The sequence below is a fragment of the Helianthus annuus genome, chromosome 8 (genome assembly GCF_002127325.2).
Source record: "Helianthus annuus cultivar XRQ/B chromosome 8, HanXRQr2.0-SUNRISE, whole genome shotgun sequence".
NCBI lineage: Eukaryota > Viridiplantae > Streptophyta > Magnoliopsida > Asterales > Asteraceae > Helianthus > Helianthus annuus.
In genome coordinates, this window is record NC_035440.2 from 92,573,694 (window position 1) to 92,596,614 (window position 22,921).

The 22,921-nt window shown below is 37.9% G+C and overlaps 1 protein-coding gene and 1 long non-coding RNA gene across 2 annotated transcripts; both read right to left on the reverse strand.

Annotated features, from left to right (window-relative positions):
• Positions 1 to 6,748: 6,748 nt before the first annotated feature.
• LOC110873405 (RPA-interacting protein B) lies at positions 6,749 to 10,104 on the reverse strand. The gene is made up of 6 exons (XM_022122323.2): positions 9,948 to 10,104; positions 8,851 to 8,949; positions 7,743 to 7,953; positions 7,571 to 7,653; positions 7,363 to 7,470; positions 6,749 to 7,088 (listed from the first exon to the last, which is right to left on the reverse strand). The coding sequence occupies exons 1-6, from the start codon at positions 10,038 to 10,040 to the stop codon at positions 6,927 to 6,929; spliced, it is 756 nt and encodes a 251-aa protein (XP_021978015.1). The 5' UTR covers positions 10,041 to 10,104; the 3' UTR covers positions 6,749 to 6,926.
• Positions 10,105 to 14,086: 3,982 nt separating this feature from the next.
• Positions 14,087 to 15,856, reverse strand: LOC110873407. The gene is made up of 2 exons (XR_004864169.1): positions 15,708 to 15,856; positions 14,087 to 15,122 (listed from the first exon to the last, which is right to left on the reverse strand). It is a non-coding gene; the product is annotated as an uncharacterized LOC110873407 (long non-coding RNA).
• Positions 15,857 to 22,921: the final 7,065 nt, after the last annotated feature.

Here is a 22,921-nt window from a genome sequence, read left to right on the forward strand (position 1 = left end):
GCATGACTATATTTTGTATTAAATATAATAGGAGCAACAAAAGATGCCTATATAATTATTTAGTTCTGTGATAATTATATCTAAATATGCTTGTAATTCAGATGTCAAAGGAAATCACATGTAATCAGAAAATCCAGGCTAGTAATGAGAATTCCTTGGACAAAAGCACTATAAAAAATATAATAACTCAAGGAATATCGAATGCCATACCTTCGATCATTGAAGCTATTAAGATTTCCGTGCCTATAAACGAAAATCCTACTACCCACTGTAGGCATACTCATCACTTCAAACCTAACCTTAGTATTAATGGAGGTCATAAAATTCGTATCAAAACTCCGTCTTCCAAACGAAAGAAAACCACAACATATAGCTACTCTTATAAGGAATTCCACTCTAATAAATCATATAAGGACAAAGGAATGGAACCAGCAATCGCACGGCCAACCTACAACGACAAAAAGCGTTCAAGAAGATGCCATTCTAGAAAGACACTTCACTATAACTTCTGCAAGAAAGTTGGACATGCTGAGGAAGAATGTAGAAGGAAAACTAACCTCTGTCTCCACTGCGGACCAGGTCATACCCGTCCCTACTGCCCAGAAGTATCTACGGCACACAACAACAAGACTAGAAACCCAAATGAAGCTAGCAAGAACGCATAAACGACACAGGAAGCCAAAAGCAAATCCTAACATAAGCATCCGTACGTTTTGTCTGTACTAAAGTATTAGTTGACTTTTGATTTCCAATCAAAGTTTTATAAATAAAAAGGTCTTTATTTTTCTTTCATAAAGCCAACGCTTATCTATCTCATCTCTTGACAAATTCCTATGCCATACATGCATTGATTGTTACGCATATGATTTTTTAAAAAAGATCTTTTATTCACAAGTTCGGATCTTATTCTACTCATTTTGACAATCCTTATGATTGCAAAAATGTTGACTTTTGATATCAAGTCAACAGATTTCTTGGAAAACTCCCTTCCGTTTCAAAGTTTCTTACCGGATTTCTTCATTTATTGTCAATACATATATCCATTGTTGGAATATGTCCAAACCAAACTCAATTGTTTGAACTTGTTCACAATATACGTTTGATTCGAGATTCCATATGATGAATTAAGATCATCATATTTGAGGTAATCTCATTTGTTTGAATCATAGTAGACCTGTTCCAAGTTTACACGACACCTTGCGGTGGCGTTTCCCTTTGAAACTTGAACTCATTTCATTTTCACATCTGAGGTACAGATTTATCTATCTTTTGTTAATTCGTTATCCTAAATCAGTCTTAATACATTTTTTGTGTTAAGATAAAGGTACCTAAATTCCTATTCTAATGTACCTCCAACATTCCTTTTATCTTTGATCAATCCTTCGAAATTCGTTTATTCCTTCAATTGAACACCCTATCTTTTGAATATCCAAATTCACTTCATTGAAACTTTCAATTAATTCTGAGAGCAGTGAATTCATTCGGTCACCGTAATTGTCGAATTCTTTTAATTATTACAACACCTTGCAGTGTCTATATATATTTGTAGCTTGAGTTAATCGTAAACCCTAATCATATCAATTCATATGTCTTTCATTTGACTCCTCAAGTAATCTTGATACAATTATGTATCAGGACAATGATACACTAAATTCTATTGTATTTTGGTATATCCTTGCCATTCAAATATAGGTCACTGATTTCTGGCTTGTTAGTTGACAATTCATTTTTCATACTTCTATTCTCATTTGAGATTGTTAGTCTTCTTCAATTAACAATCAAAGTAAATTCTCTTCTGACATTGAATTCTATTGTTTCCAAAAAGTCATTGCGTTTTGAATTTTATGCCTATCAAATCTCTCTTTGGATTTATGAAACTCAGTCACCTTGATGATTGCATCATTTCATCTCGTTCAGTTAACACCGAATCTTGGAATTAAATTTTGGGATCATTGAATTATCCTATGATATTTTTATTCGTGTCTTGATTGCATCTCAGACACCTTGATATAATATTCTTACTAACTTAGAGACATTATATAACTCCGAGGTGATATCGTAACCCAAATCTCGAGGACGAGATTTAAAACAAGGTGGGGAGGATGCAACAACCCTCCTAGAACCCTTAACGTGACACTAAAACATTCCTTACGTACCCCGTATATGAAAAACGAACCTGAAATACCTTCGTACTTGTAAAAATGAAGAGAAAACAAGATTCAAAAGTCGGTGGCGGCCCGCGACGGACTCACCACTTATGTGTCGCGGGGCGCGACAGCCTGTTGCTTGGCTAGACACCCAGATCGCCACGTGTCGGGACACGTGTCAACCCTATACGCTAACTCAGCAACCCTATCGCCGCTTTGGGGCTCTCGCGGGCCGCGAAAAATGAAGAGGAATCTGTCGTGGGGCGCGACAGACTGTTCGACCAGCTATAAAAGGGACAGAAATCGGCATTTGCAAAATTGTTCAATTTTCTTTTCTCTCTCAACTTCTTATAGGCGAAAATTATAACCAAATACCCCCTATAAAGCAAAGCTCTACATCGTTGTAAGTATTATAACCCTGCTATTACCCTACACGATTGATCTAGGATTCCGTAATGCATGTCGGCTCTGCCCGACTCAGTCATTGGAATTTTGTCTCGTGTGTACACCCGATTGATTTAGGACTCCGTAATGCATGTCAAGGCTTTGCCTGACTCAGTCATTGGAGTTCTGTCTCGAGTTGTACGGTTAATGCAATTTGGGTTATTTTACTAACACATGTGCATTATTTAAATTAACTAGGAAACCATATTATTATCAGGAAGCTATAATATTACCAGGAAGCCTGTAAAAATATCTAAATCTACAAATGTGAGTACATTCTCTTTTTATAAATCTTTTTGTAAGTCAAAATGTTTTACCAAAACCTCAAATGTTTTAAATTATACTTAACAGTAATTGAGTATTTGTAAGTCTACAATTGTTGCCGGTATGTTGGGGTTTTGTATACAAAATTTGTAGGACGTTATCATTGGACAAAGAGTTAGCCAATGAGTAATATGACCCACAAGTCGGGTTAACAGTACTGATTGAGTAATTGATTAGATCAAGCAAATGTAATTGCGGGTTGCCCTCAATTCTATAAAAGTGATAAAACTGTTTTGATTAAACTGAGATGCACTCACCAGTATTTCTTGCTGATAAAATGTTTTTAAAATACGTTCCAGGTAACAAAACGTGAAAGCCAATAAAAGCCAGCTAGAGAGCACTGAAGGCTTAGAAAAGTGGCAATAAAAGTTACATAAATAAAAAGTAGAATTGTTTTCAATAACTAGGGTTTATCCCTATTAATATTTTACAAATGAAAATCGGATTTTATCCCATTTATCTAATTTAAACATTTTTGGCGTTTAACTCTGATAAAAACATTTTCTAACTACGGTCCTGATGAAACTTTCCGCTGCCAAAATAGATAAACACCAATACCATCTGAATGGTTCGCGGCTCCTGCTCCCAGGGTGGGGTCGGGGGCTGTGACACACTTGAAGGAAACGGTGTAGTGTTCCATCCGTCAGGGTTTACATCGAATTCACACTCGAAATTTGTATGTAAACTTAACAAGTCTCTTTATGGTCTTAAATAAGCCCCTCGGGCTTGGTACCAATGGTTTGCAGGTTACCTTCTCAAGTGTGGTTTCAAGAGTAGTGTGTGTGATAATTCCCTTTTCATCTATAAAAAGGGTGATCAGATTGCATACTTACTATTATATGTTGATGATATAATCCTCACTGCATCCAACAACACCCTATTATAGCAGGTTATCACATTTGTAACTGCAGAATTCAAGATGACAGATTCTTGGTTCGCTACATCATTTCCTTGGTATTTCGGTTCAGCGACAGTCTGGTCGTTTGTTTCTTTCTCAGTCCATATATGTTGCAGACATTTTATCCCCGCAAACATGTCAAACTGTAAACCAGTTAGCACTCCTGTTGAGGTTGGTTCCAAACTGAGTGCCACTTCTGGCACCGAGTTTTCTGATGGAGCTCTGTATCGGAGTCTGGCCGGGGCACTTCAATATCTCACCATTACTCGCCCTGATATTTCATATGTTGTCCAGCAGGTATGCCTTTTCATGCATGCACCCCGGGAGCCGCACTTTCAGTTCCTCAAACGCATCCTCCGGTATATTAAAGGTACACTTTCCCAGGGGTTGCATATCACTCCTTCACGGTCCACTAAATTAATGGCTTACTCGGATGCGGATTGGGCCGGGTGTCCCGACTCTCGTCGCTCCACATCAGGTTATTGTGTTTATATGGGTGCAAATTTAATCTCGTGGTCCTAAAAAAGACAGCCCACTATTTCCAGATATAGTGTAGAGGCCGAATACAGGGGTGTTGCAAATACTGTGGCCGAGGTAAGTTGGGTTCGTAATTTACTACTTGAGCTTCATGTACCGGTTACCCAAGCCACAATTGCTTATTGTGATAACATCTCAGCCGTATACCTAGCTGAAAATCCAGATCAACACCAACGTACAAAACATATTGAACTGGATATTCATTTTTTTCGAGAGAAGGTTCGCCTTGGCAATGTCAAAGTCCTACACGTTCCTGCCGATTATCAGTATGCTGACATATTTACCAAAGGCCTTCCCAAACATCTATTTCAGCGGTTTCGATCCAGTTTATGCTCCGGTCTCCTACGGCTCAAACTGCGGGGGCGTGTTAGCCGATAATATTCACACAATATTATTGGCTTGATTTTGTAAATATCTTCATATATTGTATTAGTTTTAGATGATTGGTGTTTCCGTAGATAACTCCATAATTCTCTCCATTGTATAGTTATTTGTAGTCTTTGTAATCACTCTTGTTAATCAATGAATCACACAGCTTTACACTTTCAACAATGGCATTATCCCGAAAAACCTTCTATGGAAACTGTTAGAGAAAAAGGTTGAATCTTTGACCTGACAAAAACGAAAGTCAGAATTCCGACTTGTCACATTTTCCTTTGATGACTCAGTTGCCTCTAGTCAAAAGTACACGACTCTAATGAATAATCCGCGATAAATACATAGGAAACAAGGAACTTCATTAGTCAAGACAACGAATCAAATCTCAACACATGCATTCTTCAATTCATACGATCAACATAATGATAAATAATCGGACTAAGTGCTAGCACCACTTTTATTCATAGCCGTCACCCATTTGCTCACGTCAAAACTCGAGCACCATACCAACGTTTTAACAATAGGATTACCTTGAAGAACCTTCTATGGAAACATGACCCACATGGTCCATCACCATATGTACCATAATAAAACATGCTTTAAAAGCTTAAGTAGCACAACCAAAATTTTGAAATTTATGTACCATAATTTGAAAGATTACTGGTATCAGATAATGATGTTTACCAACATGGTTTTTAAATGGTTACATGTACCTTTTTTGGGACAAAACATTTAAAAAAGGATAACTTAACCATGTGTGTGTGTTTATCAATTTTTAATAATGTTACAAAACTACAAGACTATATTTGCCAATAGTATACAAAAATAAAAGATGCTTAATCGCAATCTCAAAAGTTATGCAATCTTGACACTTCATGTACAAGGCATCAATATCATACTTAGTCCATACTAGTCCATACTAAAAATGAATCAAATGCAATAATAGAATTTTAGATGGTGATCTCAAAATAGGACCCTCACTACCTATTTATATTAGTCCATACTAGTTCTAGAGAATTCTCTATCTTCTAGAGAATTCCATACATAATATCTAGATACATTTAGGCTGATTTTATTGATTCTCTATCTTCTAGAGAATTCCATACATAATATCTAGATACATTTAGGCTGATTTTATTGGATTTTTAGAGATTTACATGGCTAGAAGAGCCTAGATGATCCTTGGACTAGACTTTTGATTTTTACCTGTATTTTTCTAACACTTTCAAGGCAATTCTGGAAGTTCTGGGCTGCTAGCTATGTCCAGAATTTCCAGCAACGTTCCAAGTGATTTCTTCTTGATGGTGCCAAAGTTGCCCAGAAAAGTATAGGCTGTTCCAGAGACTTCCAGGCAACCCTTGATGCTTCTATAATGCTTCGAAAACTTCCGGAACTCGCGAAAAAAAGTTTTGTATTTAGGCGGATGATGACAGTATGCAATTATAGCGGTCCAAAATCAAATAGCGGTTAAGGTCCGCTATATGGTATATAGGTTATAGCTGTGGTATATCGGTAATTTATATATTTATGTACTTATATATATTTGAAAATATTAATAGTAATATCAAAGTTCCTAGTAATATCATGCAATTTAGGAATTAGGATAGATTTAGGATTGGAGTAGGTTTAATTAGAGTTGACCTTTACTTTTAGGCATTTCAAGCAAAAAATTGATTTATGTGGGCTTTACACCAACTTTTGCCCTCAAAATTAAAAAACCTTGAAAAGCAGTTGTATTACGCTATACAGGATTCAAAATAGCGGTCAAATAGTGGCATTTAGCACTGCTATAAGTGACCGCTATTTGGACCGCTATGTGATCATGCGTCCACTAATTGCTATAGCACCGTTATAGACTGCATAGCACATAGCCAACGTCGACTTGCTCATGTCATATAACTCGACAACTATACCAACATTTCAACAATAGGATTACCTCGAAGAACCTTCTATATGGAAACATGAACCACATGGTCCATCACCATATGTACCATTATGAAGCATGCTTTGAAAGCTTATGTATCACAACAAAACTTTTGAAATTTATGTACCATAATATGAAAGATTACTGGTAGCAAGTAATGATGTTTAACATCATGCTACAAAACTAGCAATATACAAAACCAACGACTGATAATTGAAGTCCGGTTGGTTTTTACAAGACCATATTTGCCGATAGTAAACAAAAATAAAAGACGCTAAATTACAATCTCAAAAGTTTTGCAATCTTGACACTCCATGTACAGGGCAGCAATATCAAACTTAGACTGGATACAGAACTTTGGCGTCAACCTACACCCCGTGTCAAAATGTTGTCCATGAGCTTCAGCTAATCGGTCCCGTAGAATCTCCAAAGTCACCTAATCACGAGTCACAATGGATATTAAAGATCGATAAAGAAAATGAAACAAATGTAAAAATAGAATTTTAGATGGTCAAATGAACCAAAACCTAAGAAAATCCCGAAACATTAAAAATGCAAAATTTCATCCTAAAGAGGAAAAATTTTAGGTGGTCAACCCGACGGACCACTTTGACCAAACCAAATTTGACCCGTTACCCAACTCAACCATTTGGCCATCCTTATATATGATAAGCTACTAAATGTGGATGTAAAGATAAAGTTGTTAGGACCTCATCGCCTCTGTTGAGTTCAAGTTGACAAAGTGAACAAAAGATACGATGTCGGTTCTGCTGCAACACTCCTTGCTTGCATATGGGACACCAGACCTCTTTTCCCACCTATTTCCAACGTAAAAACACATACTTAGTTATAGTTATGCTTACAATTTTGGATCAAAGAACGTCTTGAAGATGCAAAGGTGCAGGGATTTACGGCTACCTTTTCATCATTCAGATGCATATTCTCAAAAACAGCACGAGCTAGATATTCATCTTCCTCATCATCCCATACTTTGATAAATTCTGCAAATAGGAGAAAAGAACGCAAAACTGTAACAGCCGAATAATATAACAAAATAATCTCATTTTATGCCAACAGAAATTTTTTTTACCTTTTCCATCTTGTTCGTTTTTAAGATCCTCGTAAAAAATCTTTTGCATTTCTAACAAAATTTCTTCACAGTCACCTTGGTATGCTGCATGAAGACCGTCGTATTCCCATAACATATCGTCACTAGTTTCTGAACAGCTTTTCAGTGGAGTCTCTTTTATTTTTCTAAGTTCGTCAGATACGATGTCTTGGAACGTTGATTTAATTAACTCCTGCAATGAAAAGCTAAACGTTGATGTAGGAACTTCAAGCAACAATGTTTATATATATCGCGAGTATAGGCTTATGTCCAAATCTAGTAGTTACTGTACATGATATATGGCATTGTGATTTAGTATCTATAGTATAACAAAGACTATAGTATGAATTAACTACAAAAATACTCACAACTGCCAAACATTCAAAAAGGGCAATCACATCTAAAAGCCTATGTAGTTAATATCGCCGATATATCGGTTATCGGTCCCCTGGTGAGATATCAGTGCAAAATATAGCCGATAAGGCGATGTTTGACCGACATTGGACTGATATTTGACAAATATATCACCGATTTTCCTGAAATAAGTACCTTTCTTCTTAGTTCTACTGTTCGTCTTTCTTCTTATTGCTGCTATAAGTGTTTTAAGTCTTAATTGTTAACTGTTAGTGTTAAATGTTAGTGTTTTAAGTCTTGGTCAGTTCCTACTTGCTACGATTGTTAGTGTTTTGCAAGTTGCAAAAGGTTAATTTGGTAATGGTAGGAGAGTATACTGAATTGTTAGTGTTAAATTGCTATATATATAAATTCAGCATGATATTAAAATTACCGATATCTCAAAAATCGGTCCTTGACGATATCCGATTTTTTACCACATTAACTACTTAGCTAAACACTATCTCTTACAGTCTGTCTCATTGCAACAGATTATCTCTTTCAGATTATTCAAAACCACAGTCACTTAAAAAATGCAAATCCAAAGACCCCTTTAAAATAGATGGTATGCAAAGTTATTCGATTAAGGCAGACATAAAAGCCCAAAAGGGATAGCTTTATTTACAACAGCATTATGAAACCACAATTCAGTACATGAAGAAAAGAAAACTACACATACATAAGTGAGAAGACAAACCTCGTGCCTAGGAGAATGGTCCGTCGAAACAGATGACCTCATTTTCCACAAAAGCCGACTCCTGTCAGCTCGAAGTCTATTGTAACAGTTTTCCCTTAGCTACAACACAAGAATATATACTTCAGCAACCTAGTTACAGGGAAAAAATTTGTCTTGTATCATTACTCATTAGCATACATCAATGATAGGCTACTGACTTAGGGGTTGTTTGTTTACCTCTTAATAAGGCTCTTAATGGTTCAGACCTCTTACTCGTTCAGCACTTAATGGTTCAGACTGTTTGTTTCGCGAGCAGATGTCTGAATGGTTCAGACATTTGCCTCTGAATGATTAAGCATTATACTGAGTCTGAATGGTTAAGACCTCTAATCTGAATTGGTCAGACATTTGCCTCTGAACAGTTAAGCATTATACTCGCTCTTAATGGTTCAGACCTATAACTGATTCAACACTTAATGGTTCAGACCTCTTACTCGTTCAGCACTTAACCATTCAGAAGTCGCCAAACAGCCCCTTAGAGGCTTAGAGCTTCCTCATCCGAGTCTCTATCTCCATCTATACAATTTAACTAAAAAACACCATTTTCTCTAAACTTTGTCTATTTTTTTTCAAGCATCTCACATACGACTCTCCATCTCTATCTCTATCTCTATCTCTATCTCTATCTCTATCTCTATCTCTATCTTACTCACAAAAAAACTTATCTTACTGTTTTTCTTTCTCGGTTTTATACACTCACAATAATATATCGAGGATTCTATAAAACTTTCTCTATTACAGAGGCTCCAATGTAGCGAGTTTTCGTCGTTTTCTCTATTTTTTTCTCCTCTATATTTACATACCTGGAAAAACTAACAAAATTGTGTAATTCAGTGGCTAATCAGCTACAAACAACTATATCAATTTGTGACTAATTAACTACAGTCTGTATAATTTAGCAACTAAACAACTACAATTTATCAGTTCAAGCATAACACAAGAGTTAACTAACGAAATAAATATTCAGAATCCTAAAATTAATAATAATACAGTAAACTGAGAAATCAGACACTATGTTGAAATATATATATATATCGTGAACAGAGATCAATTGAAACCTTGTCTTTCCATCTTGGATAATTATTGAAGGAATTATGAGATTTTATGGAAGATCGTGTTGAAGTTTTCTTATCTTCTTCTCCGTTCGCCATTGCTGCAATCTGTGTTTTGTGATTTTGTTAATGAGGGTTTGAAGGAAGAAATGGGTTACTGGAGCGGGTTGACCCGTTTTGTTTGATTCGTAATTTGGTATCAAGTTGTTGTTTATATGGATTAACCCTTCAACTATTTACATTCTGCCACTTTAGGTTTTTGAAGTTTTTTTTGTTTGTATTTTTCAGATACAAATTAAAAAAAAAAAAAAAAAACAAGTCTACTGCGATCACTAAATTTTTATTATTGATATTATTCTAAGATTTTTAGCATTTTGTTGTATGTATGCTGAAGAAATATGATATCAAACATGTTATATCCAGGTCGATTGTAATTCACTGACTCATCGGATCTAGAGATACAGATTGTGTGAGGAGCAGTGTGAAACTCTGTTGACGTAATGGGTTGTTATAAGATGCATGATTATGTGACCATCAATCAGAATAGAGATGTCCACATTAATTGGTTATGACTCTAATGGGACCTCATCATCTTGACAATGACAGGTAACAATACCTAGTATAAATATTAGTGAGCTCATGTAAATTAGGTTATTCAATCTCTTTTAACTCTCTCACGTACGTACTTGTTTTCTATTAGGAAGCACAAACTTATTTTTCACGCAGGAGGATGGTCACATGAAAAATTATATTTCTATGGTGGTGTTTTGTTTCGCAAATTATATTGGTGACTAACATCATTGGGTCTCGGAAGAATCTCCTATGGAAGTTATGTCTAAATTTGTTATGGTTTTGGGTCTTGCTTCTTCATTGGGGACTTGGGGCCATCCGTGAGACTCAAACCACGGCCACGTTTTAGCAAATTTGAATTGTTTTTTATTTTTATTTTTTATATACGGTTAGTGTGATCAAAATGAACGGTTGTTACTCACACTTCATAAATCGACCGAGATTACAAAGTAGAAGAATCTTATGGACCAAAATTAATAACATCAAACTATTATGATGATTTAAAAGATGCATACATGTTATCATACCTTGAAGCTTTTGACATACCACATTTATAAGACATCATAAAAAAAAAAAAAAAATCGCACTTTTCATATGACCAACGATGTACATGTTTGTTACTTGTTAGTTGTTACCCACAAGGGGTGGCCGAGTGATCTTTTATGTTCCGCTTGAGTGAGGTAAAAAAATGGATCGAACATGTAAAAAAACAGCCAGTGTGTGTTTAACGCATATAACCTCCTAAATTGTTCTGTTCAAGAATATATGATTATTAGGGGGGAGAGGGTGGTGATCACTCACAACATCCAATCAAGTTCCGTCATGTCATCAACCATTATTCCATCATTCACAACCTTTTTTTAGTGGAAATGGTCATCACACACCACACACAACATTTTTCCCTCACAACCCAACAATTTCCCTCAAACAATCAAAATCATCACGGCGTGAAAAATACAACGCGTTGAAAAGTTTACGCGTGAAGAAAGGAGGTGGCGGTCGTGTGTTCTTTGATTCCACGCGTTATAAATTGCCATAACGGGGAGTTAGGCCTCCACCCCGCCTGCGCTTATTGCAATAACAATTTTTTAATCTTATTTAACACACAAGTCAAAAAAACGCTTTAATCATGTCATAACCCGGTCAATTGGCTACATCTGCTTGAGGAAAAGAGTTGATTTTTTTCGATGCGTGAGTGCCATGTAAAAACATATGAAGGAAACGCCTTCAAAACTAACAAAACTTAGAAACTCTGTACACCGTGACTCAAAGTTCATTGAAAATAATAATCAGCCCGAAACAATACACTGAGACTGAATGTTACACAAAAGAATCCCAAAAGATGAGCAAAAAGAATTTGCAAGATTCGATCACTATGACATCCCTACATTCTTACTACTATAATGAATACCTTCCATCTTCTAACCACAATAACTGAAAATAATATACAGGAAGACAAGAGGGTAGAATCGACTTTTGTCACTGGAGCTCATTTGAAGAAGTTTGCTTTATGATTTGCAGCCAGTCACAAGTGATGAATTTTTATATTATACTAAAATTCTGTTTTGATGATACAATTTTATTGTGTTATTATATATATTTAGAGTTAAATGTCATTCCTGTGGTTTGGTCCAAAGGTTTCATTTTTCGCTTGTGGGTCCAAAAAGGTTTCACCGTTGCTATTTTAGTCCACTGGGTTAAATTCATCCATTTTTTCTGTTAACGAGAAGGGCAATTCGATCATTTTATATGTAATTTTGTTTACTAGAAGGGCAATTCGGCCATATAAAATGACCGAATTGCCCTTCTTGTTAACAGAAAAAATAAATGAAGTTAATCTAGTGGACTAAAATGACAACGGTGAAACCTTTTTGAACCTACAGACGAAAAATGAAACCTTTGAACTAAACTGACGAAATGACTCAAACCAGAGAAACTAAAATGACATTTAACTCTATATATTTATTTTTAGGAACAGTAATCGTCAAACTTAGTTTAACTTTGTCTTTAGTCATTTCCTTTTGTTACTACATATACAACATAAGGTTTAGGGGTAGGGATGGCAAAAATACCCGAGCCCGACGGGTATACCCGAAATCCGACACAAGGGACGGGTATGCCCGATACCCGACGGGTATTAGGCCGGGTATGGGACTAGTTTTAAAAATTTTCGCGGGTATGGGTCGGGTATGGGATTAGGTGATACCCGACCCGATTACCCGAAACCACATACCCGTTTACCCGAACTATATACCCGATCATATACCCGATTTTTTTAGTTCATACTTTTATTTTTCATTAACCCTTGTCTATTATTAACCACCACAAGTGGCCTAGTGGTGGAGTGACTTGGGTTCTCCAATGGAGACCCAAGTTCAATTCCCATTAGTGCCACTTTGGTGGCCACCGACACCCGCTTTAAAGCCGGACCGAGGACACTTGAGGTCTCGGGTTCGAAACATGTTTCTTACCCCTCTTTGATGGCTATGGGTATTTGCCGCCAGGGATCCTTGTCGGGTGGTGAACTGGGAAGGGAGATCCCTTCCGCGGTCAGGGGTACCGTGCAACTACCCTTTTTTGTCTATTATCGATTTATTTTAGTATGTTCATAATGTGAAAAAATAAATTTTCTTTTAGTATATGTATTTGATAATAGTATTTATATTTTGCATGTTGTGAAGTATGTGCATGTGAGTGTATAAGTATTATAAAGTTATTATTAATTTATGAAAAACTTATATGTATGTAATGTATATTTTTAATTTATAATAGTTGTATAAATAAAATAATATAATAATTACAATAGTAAAAAAATGTATTTAGAAATCCCAACGTATGTCTTTTAATAAACTAATGGGTAAACCCGATACCCGTGGGTATACCCGATACCCGACGGGTAATTACCCGACAAATACCCGACGGGTATTGGGTCGGGTATGGGACGCGATTTTATAACTGGGTACGGGTATGGGATTACCAATACCCGACCCGAACCCGACCCATTGCCATCCCTATTTAGGGGTGAGCAAAAGGAAATACCCGACCATTACCTGACCTGACCCGAGAACCGATCAAATATAAAATACAGAACCGATTCACTACCCTAAATATAGGGTCGGTTCCGGTCCATAGATCCAAATCCGGTTTCACCATGAAAAGAACCGAGAACCGTCCCGACCCGACCCTATTTTATATAAAAAATTGGAACCGATCTAAATACCTAGGTACTTGGGTTCGGGTCGGGTTGGGTATATTTTCGGTTTGGTTCTCGGTTATTTTCGATCCAGACCTAAATTTGCTCACCCCTAATAAGGTTCCTCCTGTTTTTGTCTTTTATTTTTTTATCCTTTTTATGTATCTTAACCCTCAACTTTTATTATTTTTACTTGCATCCTATTAAACTTTCTAAAAATTTTATAAAATGTCATTTTAACCTCCTCGAGTTTTACATGTATATTTTTATGTATGTGGGTCAAACATAATACGTTTCTTGCTCATATTTACGTACGTTTTCGGTTGGTCTATGTCATGTGTAACGCCCTAAAACGCTTTAACCAAAAGTTGCAGCGGAAATACGAACTTAAAAATTTTCTTTCATCATATTCATTCTAACATACTTAGAATTACATTAAATCACTTTTTACATTAAATACATTAATGCTTTCCAAAAATTTATAAAAATCGGACATACTACTATTAATTTTCGTGACCATGCACCCACATGTACAATCCATCTCTTGACTCGATCTTCAACCTTTTACACTTCATGATGAGAATCCACCGTTCTGTACAACCTGCAGACACCACGTACAATCACATCATTAGCAACCGGTGTCATCATATATAAAATTTAAACATGCATAATTAGGCATTAACATATCATGCTTTCGCTTATGTTAGTCCATTCATCCATCCGTTCAAACCACCCGCATTGGATTTCGGCGCCTACCTTCAACTTCCAACACTAGTATACCTGCATTCCTTATTTCATTCTAAATAGGAAAACGGTTAGCATCATTAGATTTCATTCGTACGAACATATCCATGTATATGCATAACAAGTCTCACTCATTTGTACATATAACTAAATTCCAATTCATGCATACATACCCTTTCTATTTGTACCTGTGCTTACAACTTACATTCTACACAATATTACTTACAATCCTAAACACACACGTCTATACATGTAATTCGCATACACGTAATTCTCCCTACTTACGAGTTTATAGTCATACTCTCCTATGATTACCAATTACTTACTTACAAATTAACCCATACCTACAAACTAACCCATACCTACGTGTATAACTACTTATTTCATCTTTATACATAATACCATCATGTAAGCTTCTTTCTTACCTATACTTAATAGAAACTATTTCTTAACCATTTTCGACACATTTACCGTAAACTTACCTTATCACTTCCATTGTATCATACTTTCCCACATGATTCACAATAATCATTATATTATACTACAATACATTTACATCCAAAGTGTAAGTTCGGGATTCACTTACCTTGCGCGCCTGTATTTGCGTTCGCTTATTTGATTGAGTCTTCGTAGCCCGTTAGCCTTCAACGCTCCCATCCATCTTGACATGATTCCTATACACCCATGTCATTACATTCACATTCCTATTAGCATATATGCTTATACTTATGAACAACCATATCAAATTCACATCTAACACACGACCTACATAAAGCATACTCGACATCATCGCTACATAATTTTCACATGAACTATATATGTTTACCCATTACTTGCATACAATTTCACTTATTATTGTCTTTTAGACATTTCATCAAACACTTGGCGTGCGTACTACTTCCTAAGCATAATGTACAAGTGTTTTAAGCATGTTCTTCCTTATTTCATCTTATGAACTATCACATTCAAACAAAATCTCATAATCATAAATTTCACTTCAAGTTTAACTATCTTAGTCTATCATACAACACCTTATACAACACAAGATTACACTATAACATCTTCAAGTTCATCATGATCATCATCTTCACACTCATGCAATGGGTTTCATTCTAAATCACCTAATTACTTGAAATTATTCATAACACAAGTTCTATTTGGTGTTTCTAACACCTCTACATGCTTAATTTCATACAATTTCATGGATTGATCATAACCCACTTCAAACAAGATCACCAAATCTAAGTTTTAAGACATACCTTATGATCCCCTTGTGAAGGTGATCGTTAATTCAAGTTCGGTTGTGAATTTGGGCTTCGTTTAGCCTTTCAATTTGGAGATTTTGATAAAGTTTAGGGTTTTGGCTCCATGGGAGCTTTCCCTGCTCGTTCATGAACACACACACGATGTGTGTGTATGTGTGTGTTGTTTTCTTTTAACACAACAACTTTCAAGTTGTTCACTTTGGTCCCTCATGTTTCGTTTTAATTAAATAAGGCTTCAACTCTTCTCTTACTACTAACGAGACCAATAATCATCTAGGTTAATTATTCCTAGTAAATCCTCATTTTTCAGGTTAACTTTTCTCATTAACGGTACCTTACCCGTTTCTTAATAGTAACCGGGTCTAAATTACCAAACCCGTTTTTGGGGTGTTACATCATGACATAAGTTTTGTTCGGAAATGAGCCGGGTCAAATATAGTACGTGGATCATATGCAAGGAACATGCTAAAATCAGCAAAAATGAAAGATTTGGGAATAATCTCATCATAGGATGAGGGATGGTATGATGAATGGCAAAGTAATGGGTTGGTGATGAACGAAAAAACATGTTTGAATGCATGAATTTTATATGATACATATAATTGGGAATACGTGGGGTTGAATTGGTTAAATTATTTGTTTTATATGATAGATGTATATATTTAACCATCCATCATTCTAATATACCTGTTAAATGCCAGTAAAATAATTTAAACATAACTTTCCCTTTTTATTAGTTCTGACTTTTGACATTAAAAATTGCACACTATTTTAGATACTCGTATATTAATACAACATTGTCGTTAAGATATTTATTTATAAAATGTTGTAGTTAACTAATAGAATTAACATACTGTATTAGACCAGCTCTCCAAGGAGAAAAAAGGTTGCAGGCACCAAATTAGAAAGGATCTCTCTTATTGTCTATTATTTTTTTAAAGTGTTTGTTCTAGTTGAAAGATTTCCCACAGTTGACAACAGCATTATTCATCAGACACAACATTTAAATTCACTTTGTCTCCCTACATGTCCTCAAGCCATTCGTTAGGCTATAGAGTGTGGTCATAACCCTAAGGCCAGGGAGTGTGACTTAACGCCACCTCACCACATCAGCAACTTTAGCACCGTGGGGCGCTGTTGACCACACCATCGAGTTTAAGGGGGGGGGGGGGGGGGGGGGCTATAGGTTGTCCGCCGCCGTGCTAACGAGCAAAAAAGGGTGTGGAGGTGGGGCCCACCTCTTTTAAACCAATAAAATCTTTTTTTTTTTTTTTTAATTTTGTATAATAAGGGGGCTTTGAACCATTGCATGCAAGTTAAAGGGATAAACTTTAAAGCCCCCATATGACGTGGCGCCTAGATGGATCTGCATGCAAATTAATTAATATATTATTTATATTTAACTAATATTATTATTAAATTATGAGAGAGAATATATAATTAGGGTGGAAATACAATAGGAAGTTTATTTGGCTAGGAAGGATAGGAAGTGATCTTAACCATCCATTAAGTTAATCAAGGACTAAGATTAAATCAGGGAAATTAAAAGGAAGAAAAGAGGCGCGTGAGTTTGTTCAAGGGCATTCTAGTCAATCCAAGCCAATAGTTTCTCTCTCCTCCAATTCCCCCCCATTTTTTAAACGTTAATAACTCTTTCATACGACATTATTTTTTTATAAAAATTGCACCAAAAAAACGAGCGTTTTTTTATCTTTAAAACGAGTATACTATTGCTATATTTAAAAAAAAAATTTTAAAACCCAGTTGCGTAAAACGCAATAGAAAAACCACCAGTTATGTAAAACGCAATGAAAAAAAAATCTAAAAAATGACATTTTTCTAAAACGCAATGCACAAAAAACACAAAGAAATGACTTATTTGTAAAACGCAATGGCCAGAATACACACAGAAATGTGTTTTACCTAAAACGCAATGCACCAAAAACACAAAGAAATGACTTATTTGTAAAACGCAATGGCCAGAATACACTTAAATTGTCTGTTTTCTAAAACGCAATGGACTGAAAACACATAAAAAAGTGTTTTACCTAAAACGCAATGCACCAAAAACACAAAGAAATGTCTTATATGTAAAACGCAATGGCCAGAAAACACTTAAAAATGACTCATTCTAAAACGCAATGGATTGAAAACACCTAAAAAATGTGTTTTACCTAAAACACAATGACTAAAAACACTTAAAAATGTGTTTTTTTCTAAAACGCAATGGACACATAAAACTGTTTGTCATTGTGAACTGTCTGAATTGTCAACCCCAGCCAGGGGCTCTGCCCCTTGGACCCTGTCACACCCCCAAAAATCCCACCTGCGGAGTACTACCGCTTGGAGGCGTGACTGACCAGGATCCAGCCACCAATCATACTGAACAAGCATATAATGATCATAAAAGTTTAACTAATACGATTGGTGTTTCAAAACAATAAAGTTTAGGTTGCAAGCGGAAGCATAAGTTTAAAGCTATAACATAAGTTCAAAAGTTTCAAGTTTAACATAACACGTAGCAATCCGTGTCCCACAACGATCCTCCTCCGTCCAAGCTCCCACTGAGTACCTATGGTCCTGCAAAGCATGTAGTAACGAGTCAACAACTAGTTGAGTGAGTTCACGGGTGGGCGTTTGTTTTAGTTATTCCGAAAACAGTTTCCTTTAACTGGCAATCCTGCCGTGGGGGTTACCCCATAGTTTAAAAACGTGACTTGTTCATTCCCAGTTACTCCGGCATTCCAGCCGTGGGGGCTACCCCATGTTAGTTATTCAGGCATTTCGGCCGTGGGGGCTACCCCATGCGTACACTAGACTCGTTACCATATCGACTGCTGACTGTAGTCATGTTTATGTGCCCTGAAAAACATCAATGTCTATCATCATTGACGTGCCCCAGATCCATTAGTTCACGCCCGTCCTCTGCGGCACGGTGTGAGGCTTGTCAGACCTAAATAGCGCTATCTAACTAATGACCCGCTCGCCATTGGCCCGGCGATTAGTCGATACAAAAAGGAGGGACTTCGTGATAGAGTTTTAGTCTAGTACGTTTATCCGTCCATCCGGACGAGGAATCACATTCCTGAACCACAGACGTCCTACCCAAGGAGGACGAGGAACCCACGTTCCTTAACCCCGTTCCCAACCCAGGGAATCCCATGCTTTGTAGAGGGTGTGAACTCACCTTGGTTTGCTCGGCAGTTAATCACAGAAAGATCAATCAAGTCGCAAGTAGTCAATAACGTCCTAACACGGATATCACGTATGATCAGATTCAAGCCAGCAATGCACGTATGTTTAACACGTATGGCAAACATGTTTAACAGTAACAGTTCACGGTTACAGTCAAATACAATCCACAGTCTAAGTGTGAGGCCCAAACGGTTGGGCTTGTGGTAACAGGCCCAAACAACATATCAACAGTAGCACCGAAGTCCATAAATTCGGCCCACTAACTTAGACCCAAAGTGTGGTCTCGAGTCGCAACCGGACTCGCAAGCATGGTCTCGAGTCAGGCTGTGTGTGTTGATCTCAGGTGGTTGCGAGTCGCAACCGGTGTCGCAACCGTGGTCTCGGTTCATCATGCTAAGGTCTCGAGTCGCAACGGGACTCGTAACCTATGGTTTCGGCTTGTCCTGCTATGGTTGCGAGTCGCAACCGCGTGGTCTCGGGTCATCACGCTGTGGTTGCGAGTCGCAACCGGGTGATTGCGAGTCGGTAGCAGTCGTTTTCACGATCAGGTGCTGATGCAGATATAGTCAGATTAATGGTACAATATAATCAGGCCCAAATCCGGAAATAACCAATAGAATTCCACTAACATTTTTCCTAATCAGGCTATTAGTCAAATGTGGATCAAAATCACAAGGGTTTTCAATCTTCAACTATCATTCAAAGTGTTCTTCAAATATTCAAACTTATATTCATCAAATTCATAGCATTTTTAACCCTTATTCAACCAAAACAATGAACAATCATCAAAACACTAAACATAACACACAACTCGGTTTTCATATATGTCCGATTTCATGCCAAGTGCAACCCGATTTCATGTATCATCAAGATCTAGTAGTTTAAACTCTATTTAACACATGAACACATTCCAACACTAAACTTTTTAACACACATAAGGCATCATCTCATTCATGCATCTATTTAAGCACAAGCATAACATGAACATACTATCACTAAGCATTCAACAAGGATCATCAAGAATTACTAACAATAAACATCATCTCGTGCATTTTATCATTCATCACAAAGTACAACAAAATTAACCATAAAAATACTAACCGGTTGGTGAGGTGTGTGTGAAGCTTCTAGCCGATTCTAGTGTGAGCCGATCCAAACTTCCAAGATCCGAAAGTGATGAAGTGTTTGTGTTCTTGAGTTTAGGTGAGAGAGAAGTAGAAGAGTGTGTGTGTTGTAATGTTCAACAAAGTGGTAACAAATAACTAAGGGTGGTATTTATAGTCAAGTTCCAAGTGTGTGCACCCTTCATGGGTTTCGAGTGGGATTTACGGCCCAAAGGCCCAACCGGCCAAAGGTTCTCGGCCCAAAGGCCCATTCGGTCACTATTTACTCGAGACCTCATGGTCTCGAGTCGGGTTCCTTATTCTCGGTCGGGTTCTTTGTTCTCGGGTTGAGTTCTTGGTTCACATAAAACACGTACACATATATATACAAATGCACACATACGAAGCACATAAAAGTTCACGTTTATCATTAAGTTTGATTGGTTAACTAGTCACAAAACGTACAAGCAAGTCACATCACGACACAACGAAAGGTTCTAGATTTCGAGTTGTCACATCATCCCCAAGTTGAAAGAAATTTCGTCCCGAAATTTGATGGCACTCACTGAGGAAGCTAGTCAAGTTGCATGGTTTTCCTGGTTATCCTGGGGTGTCACATCCACCCCCCGTTGATCTGGAATTTCGTCCCGAAATTCCGTAGCTTCAGCCTCAGTAGCGTTTGTACTGTTCTCAAACAGTCGGGGATACTTTTGTTTCATCCGATCTTCGCGCTCCCAGGTAAACTCTGGACCGCGACGTGAGTTCCAACGAACTCGAACAAGAGGTATTCTAGTGCTCTTGAGGACCTTAGCATCCCGGTCCGTGATTTCGACAGGTTCTTCGACGAATTTCAACTGTTCGTCGATCGTGAGTTCCTTCAGAGGAACTACGTGCGTCTCATCTGACAGACACTTCTTCAGATTTGACACATGGAAAACGTTGTGAACTGCACCGAGTTCTGCTGGTAATTTCAGTCTGTAGGCCACCTTGCCTATTTTCTCAAGGATTTCAAAAGGTCCAACGTATCGCGGGTTAAGTTTGCCTCGTTTACCAAAACGAACAACACCCTTCCAGGGTGAAACTTTGAGTAATACCCGCTCCCCAACCTGGAGCTCAAGTGGTTTCCTGCCCTTATCGGCGTATGCCTTCTGACGGTCACGAGCGGCCGCCATGCGTTGTCGTATTTGAGCAATCCGCTCAGTAGTATCTACCACATGTTCTGGACCAGTGATCTGACTATCCCCCACCTCTGCCCAACAGAGGGGTGACCGGCATTTACGTCCGTACAATGCCTCAAACGGAGCAGCTTTAATGCTGGTGTGGTAGCTGTTATTATACGAGAATTCCACGAGTGGCAGATGTCTTTCCCAGCTGTTGCCAAAGTCGATTACACAAGCGCGAAGCATGTCTTCTAAGGTCTGGATAGTGCGTTCGGACTGCCCGTCCGTCTGTGGGTGATACGCTGTGCTCATATCAAGACGTGAGCCAAAAGACTTGTGCATTGCCTGCCACAGTTCCGAAGTAAAACGTGCATCTCGATCAGAGATAATAGAAGTGGGCACCCCGTGCCTCGAAACAACTTCCTTGAGGTATATCTCTGCTAGAGTGGAGAACTTATCCGTCTCCTTGATAGCCAAAAAGTGTGCGGATTTTGTAAGTCGATCCACGATCACCCAGATAGTATCGTTTCCGCGCTGTGATCTAGGTAGGCCAGTAACGAAATCCATGGAAATTTGCTCCCATTTCCATTGTGGTATCTCTGGTTGCTGAAGTAGGCCTGAGGGTTTCTGATATTCCGTCTTGACTCGCGCACAAGTCAAACACTTGCTGACGTAAGTTGCTATGTGGGCCTTCATGCTAGGCCACCAGTACGTAGTCTTAATATCGTGGTACATCTTGTCCGAACCAGGGTGTACCGAGTAGCGAGATTTGTGTGCTTCATCCATCACAAGTTCCCGTAAATCGCCATAGAGTGGGACCCAAATGCGTCCTGTTACATAATAAGCACCGTCTTCCTTCTGTTCTAAGCGTTGCCTCGACCCGCGTAGGGCTTCAGCTCTAACGTTCTCTGGTTTCAGTGCTTCTATCTGAGCAGCTCGTATTTGCAAAGGTAGACTAGAATGGATCGTGAGTTGCAAAGCTCTTACGCGCTTAGGCGCAGTGTCCTTCCGACTGAGGGCGTCCGCCACTACATTGGCCTTGCCCGGGTGATACCTGATAGAGCACTCATAATCATTCAGCAGCTCGACCCATCGTCGCTGCCGCATATTCAGTTCCTTCTGCTTAAATATGTGCTCTAGACTTCTGTGGTCGGTGTAGATGGCGCACTTGGTTCCGTACAGGTAATGCCGCCATAACTTAAGTGCGAAAACAACAGCTCCCAGCTCTAAATCATGCGTAGTGTAGTTCTTTTCGTGAACTTTGAGTTGTCGTGAGGCGTAGGCTATGACTTTATCTCGTTGCATCAATACACAACCAAGACCTTGAATTGATGCATCACAGTAAACCACAAAATCATCTGTGCCCTCTGGCAGTGAAAGAATAGGTGCACTACAAAGTCTATCCTTTAGATGTTGAAAAGCTAACTCTTGTGCATTTCCCCAGTGATAAACAACGCCTTTCTGTGTTAACAAAGTGAGAGGCTGCGCGATCTTAGAAAAATCCTTAATGAATCTCCTGTAGTAACCTGCCAATCCCAAAAATTGGCGAATTTCCTTCGGTGTGCGAGGCGCAGGCCAGTTCTTAATAGATTCCACTTTGGATGGATCAACGTGAATCCCATCCTTGTTCACCACATGCCCTAGGAAATGGACCTCTCGAAGCCAGAAGTCGCATTTCGAGAACTTTGCGTAAAGCTGTTCCTTCCGAAGGAGTTCCAGAATAAGTCGTAGATGCTGTTCGTGTTCCTCT

What these genes read in the sequence shown, in the direction of transcription:
- LOC110873405 (XM_022122323.2), bottom strand. Translation starts at nt 10,040, where the DNA reads ATGGCGAACGGAGAAGAAGATAAGAAAACTTCAACACGATCTTCCATA. An exon ending in ACCATTCTCCTAGGCACGAG is followed by an intron (nt 7,954 to 8,850) that starts GTTTGTCTTCTC and finishes TTTTCATTGCAG; the next exon opens with GAGTTAATTAAATCAACGTT. An exon ending in AACTCAACAGAGGCGATGAG is followed by an intron (nt 7,089 to 7,362) that starts GTCCTAACAACT and finishes ACTCGTGATTAG; the next exon opens with GTGACTTTGGAGATTCTACG.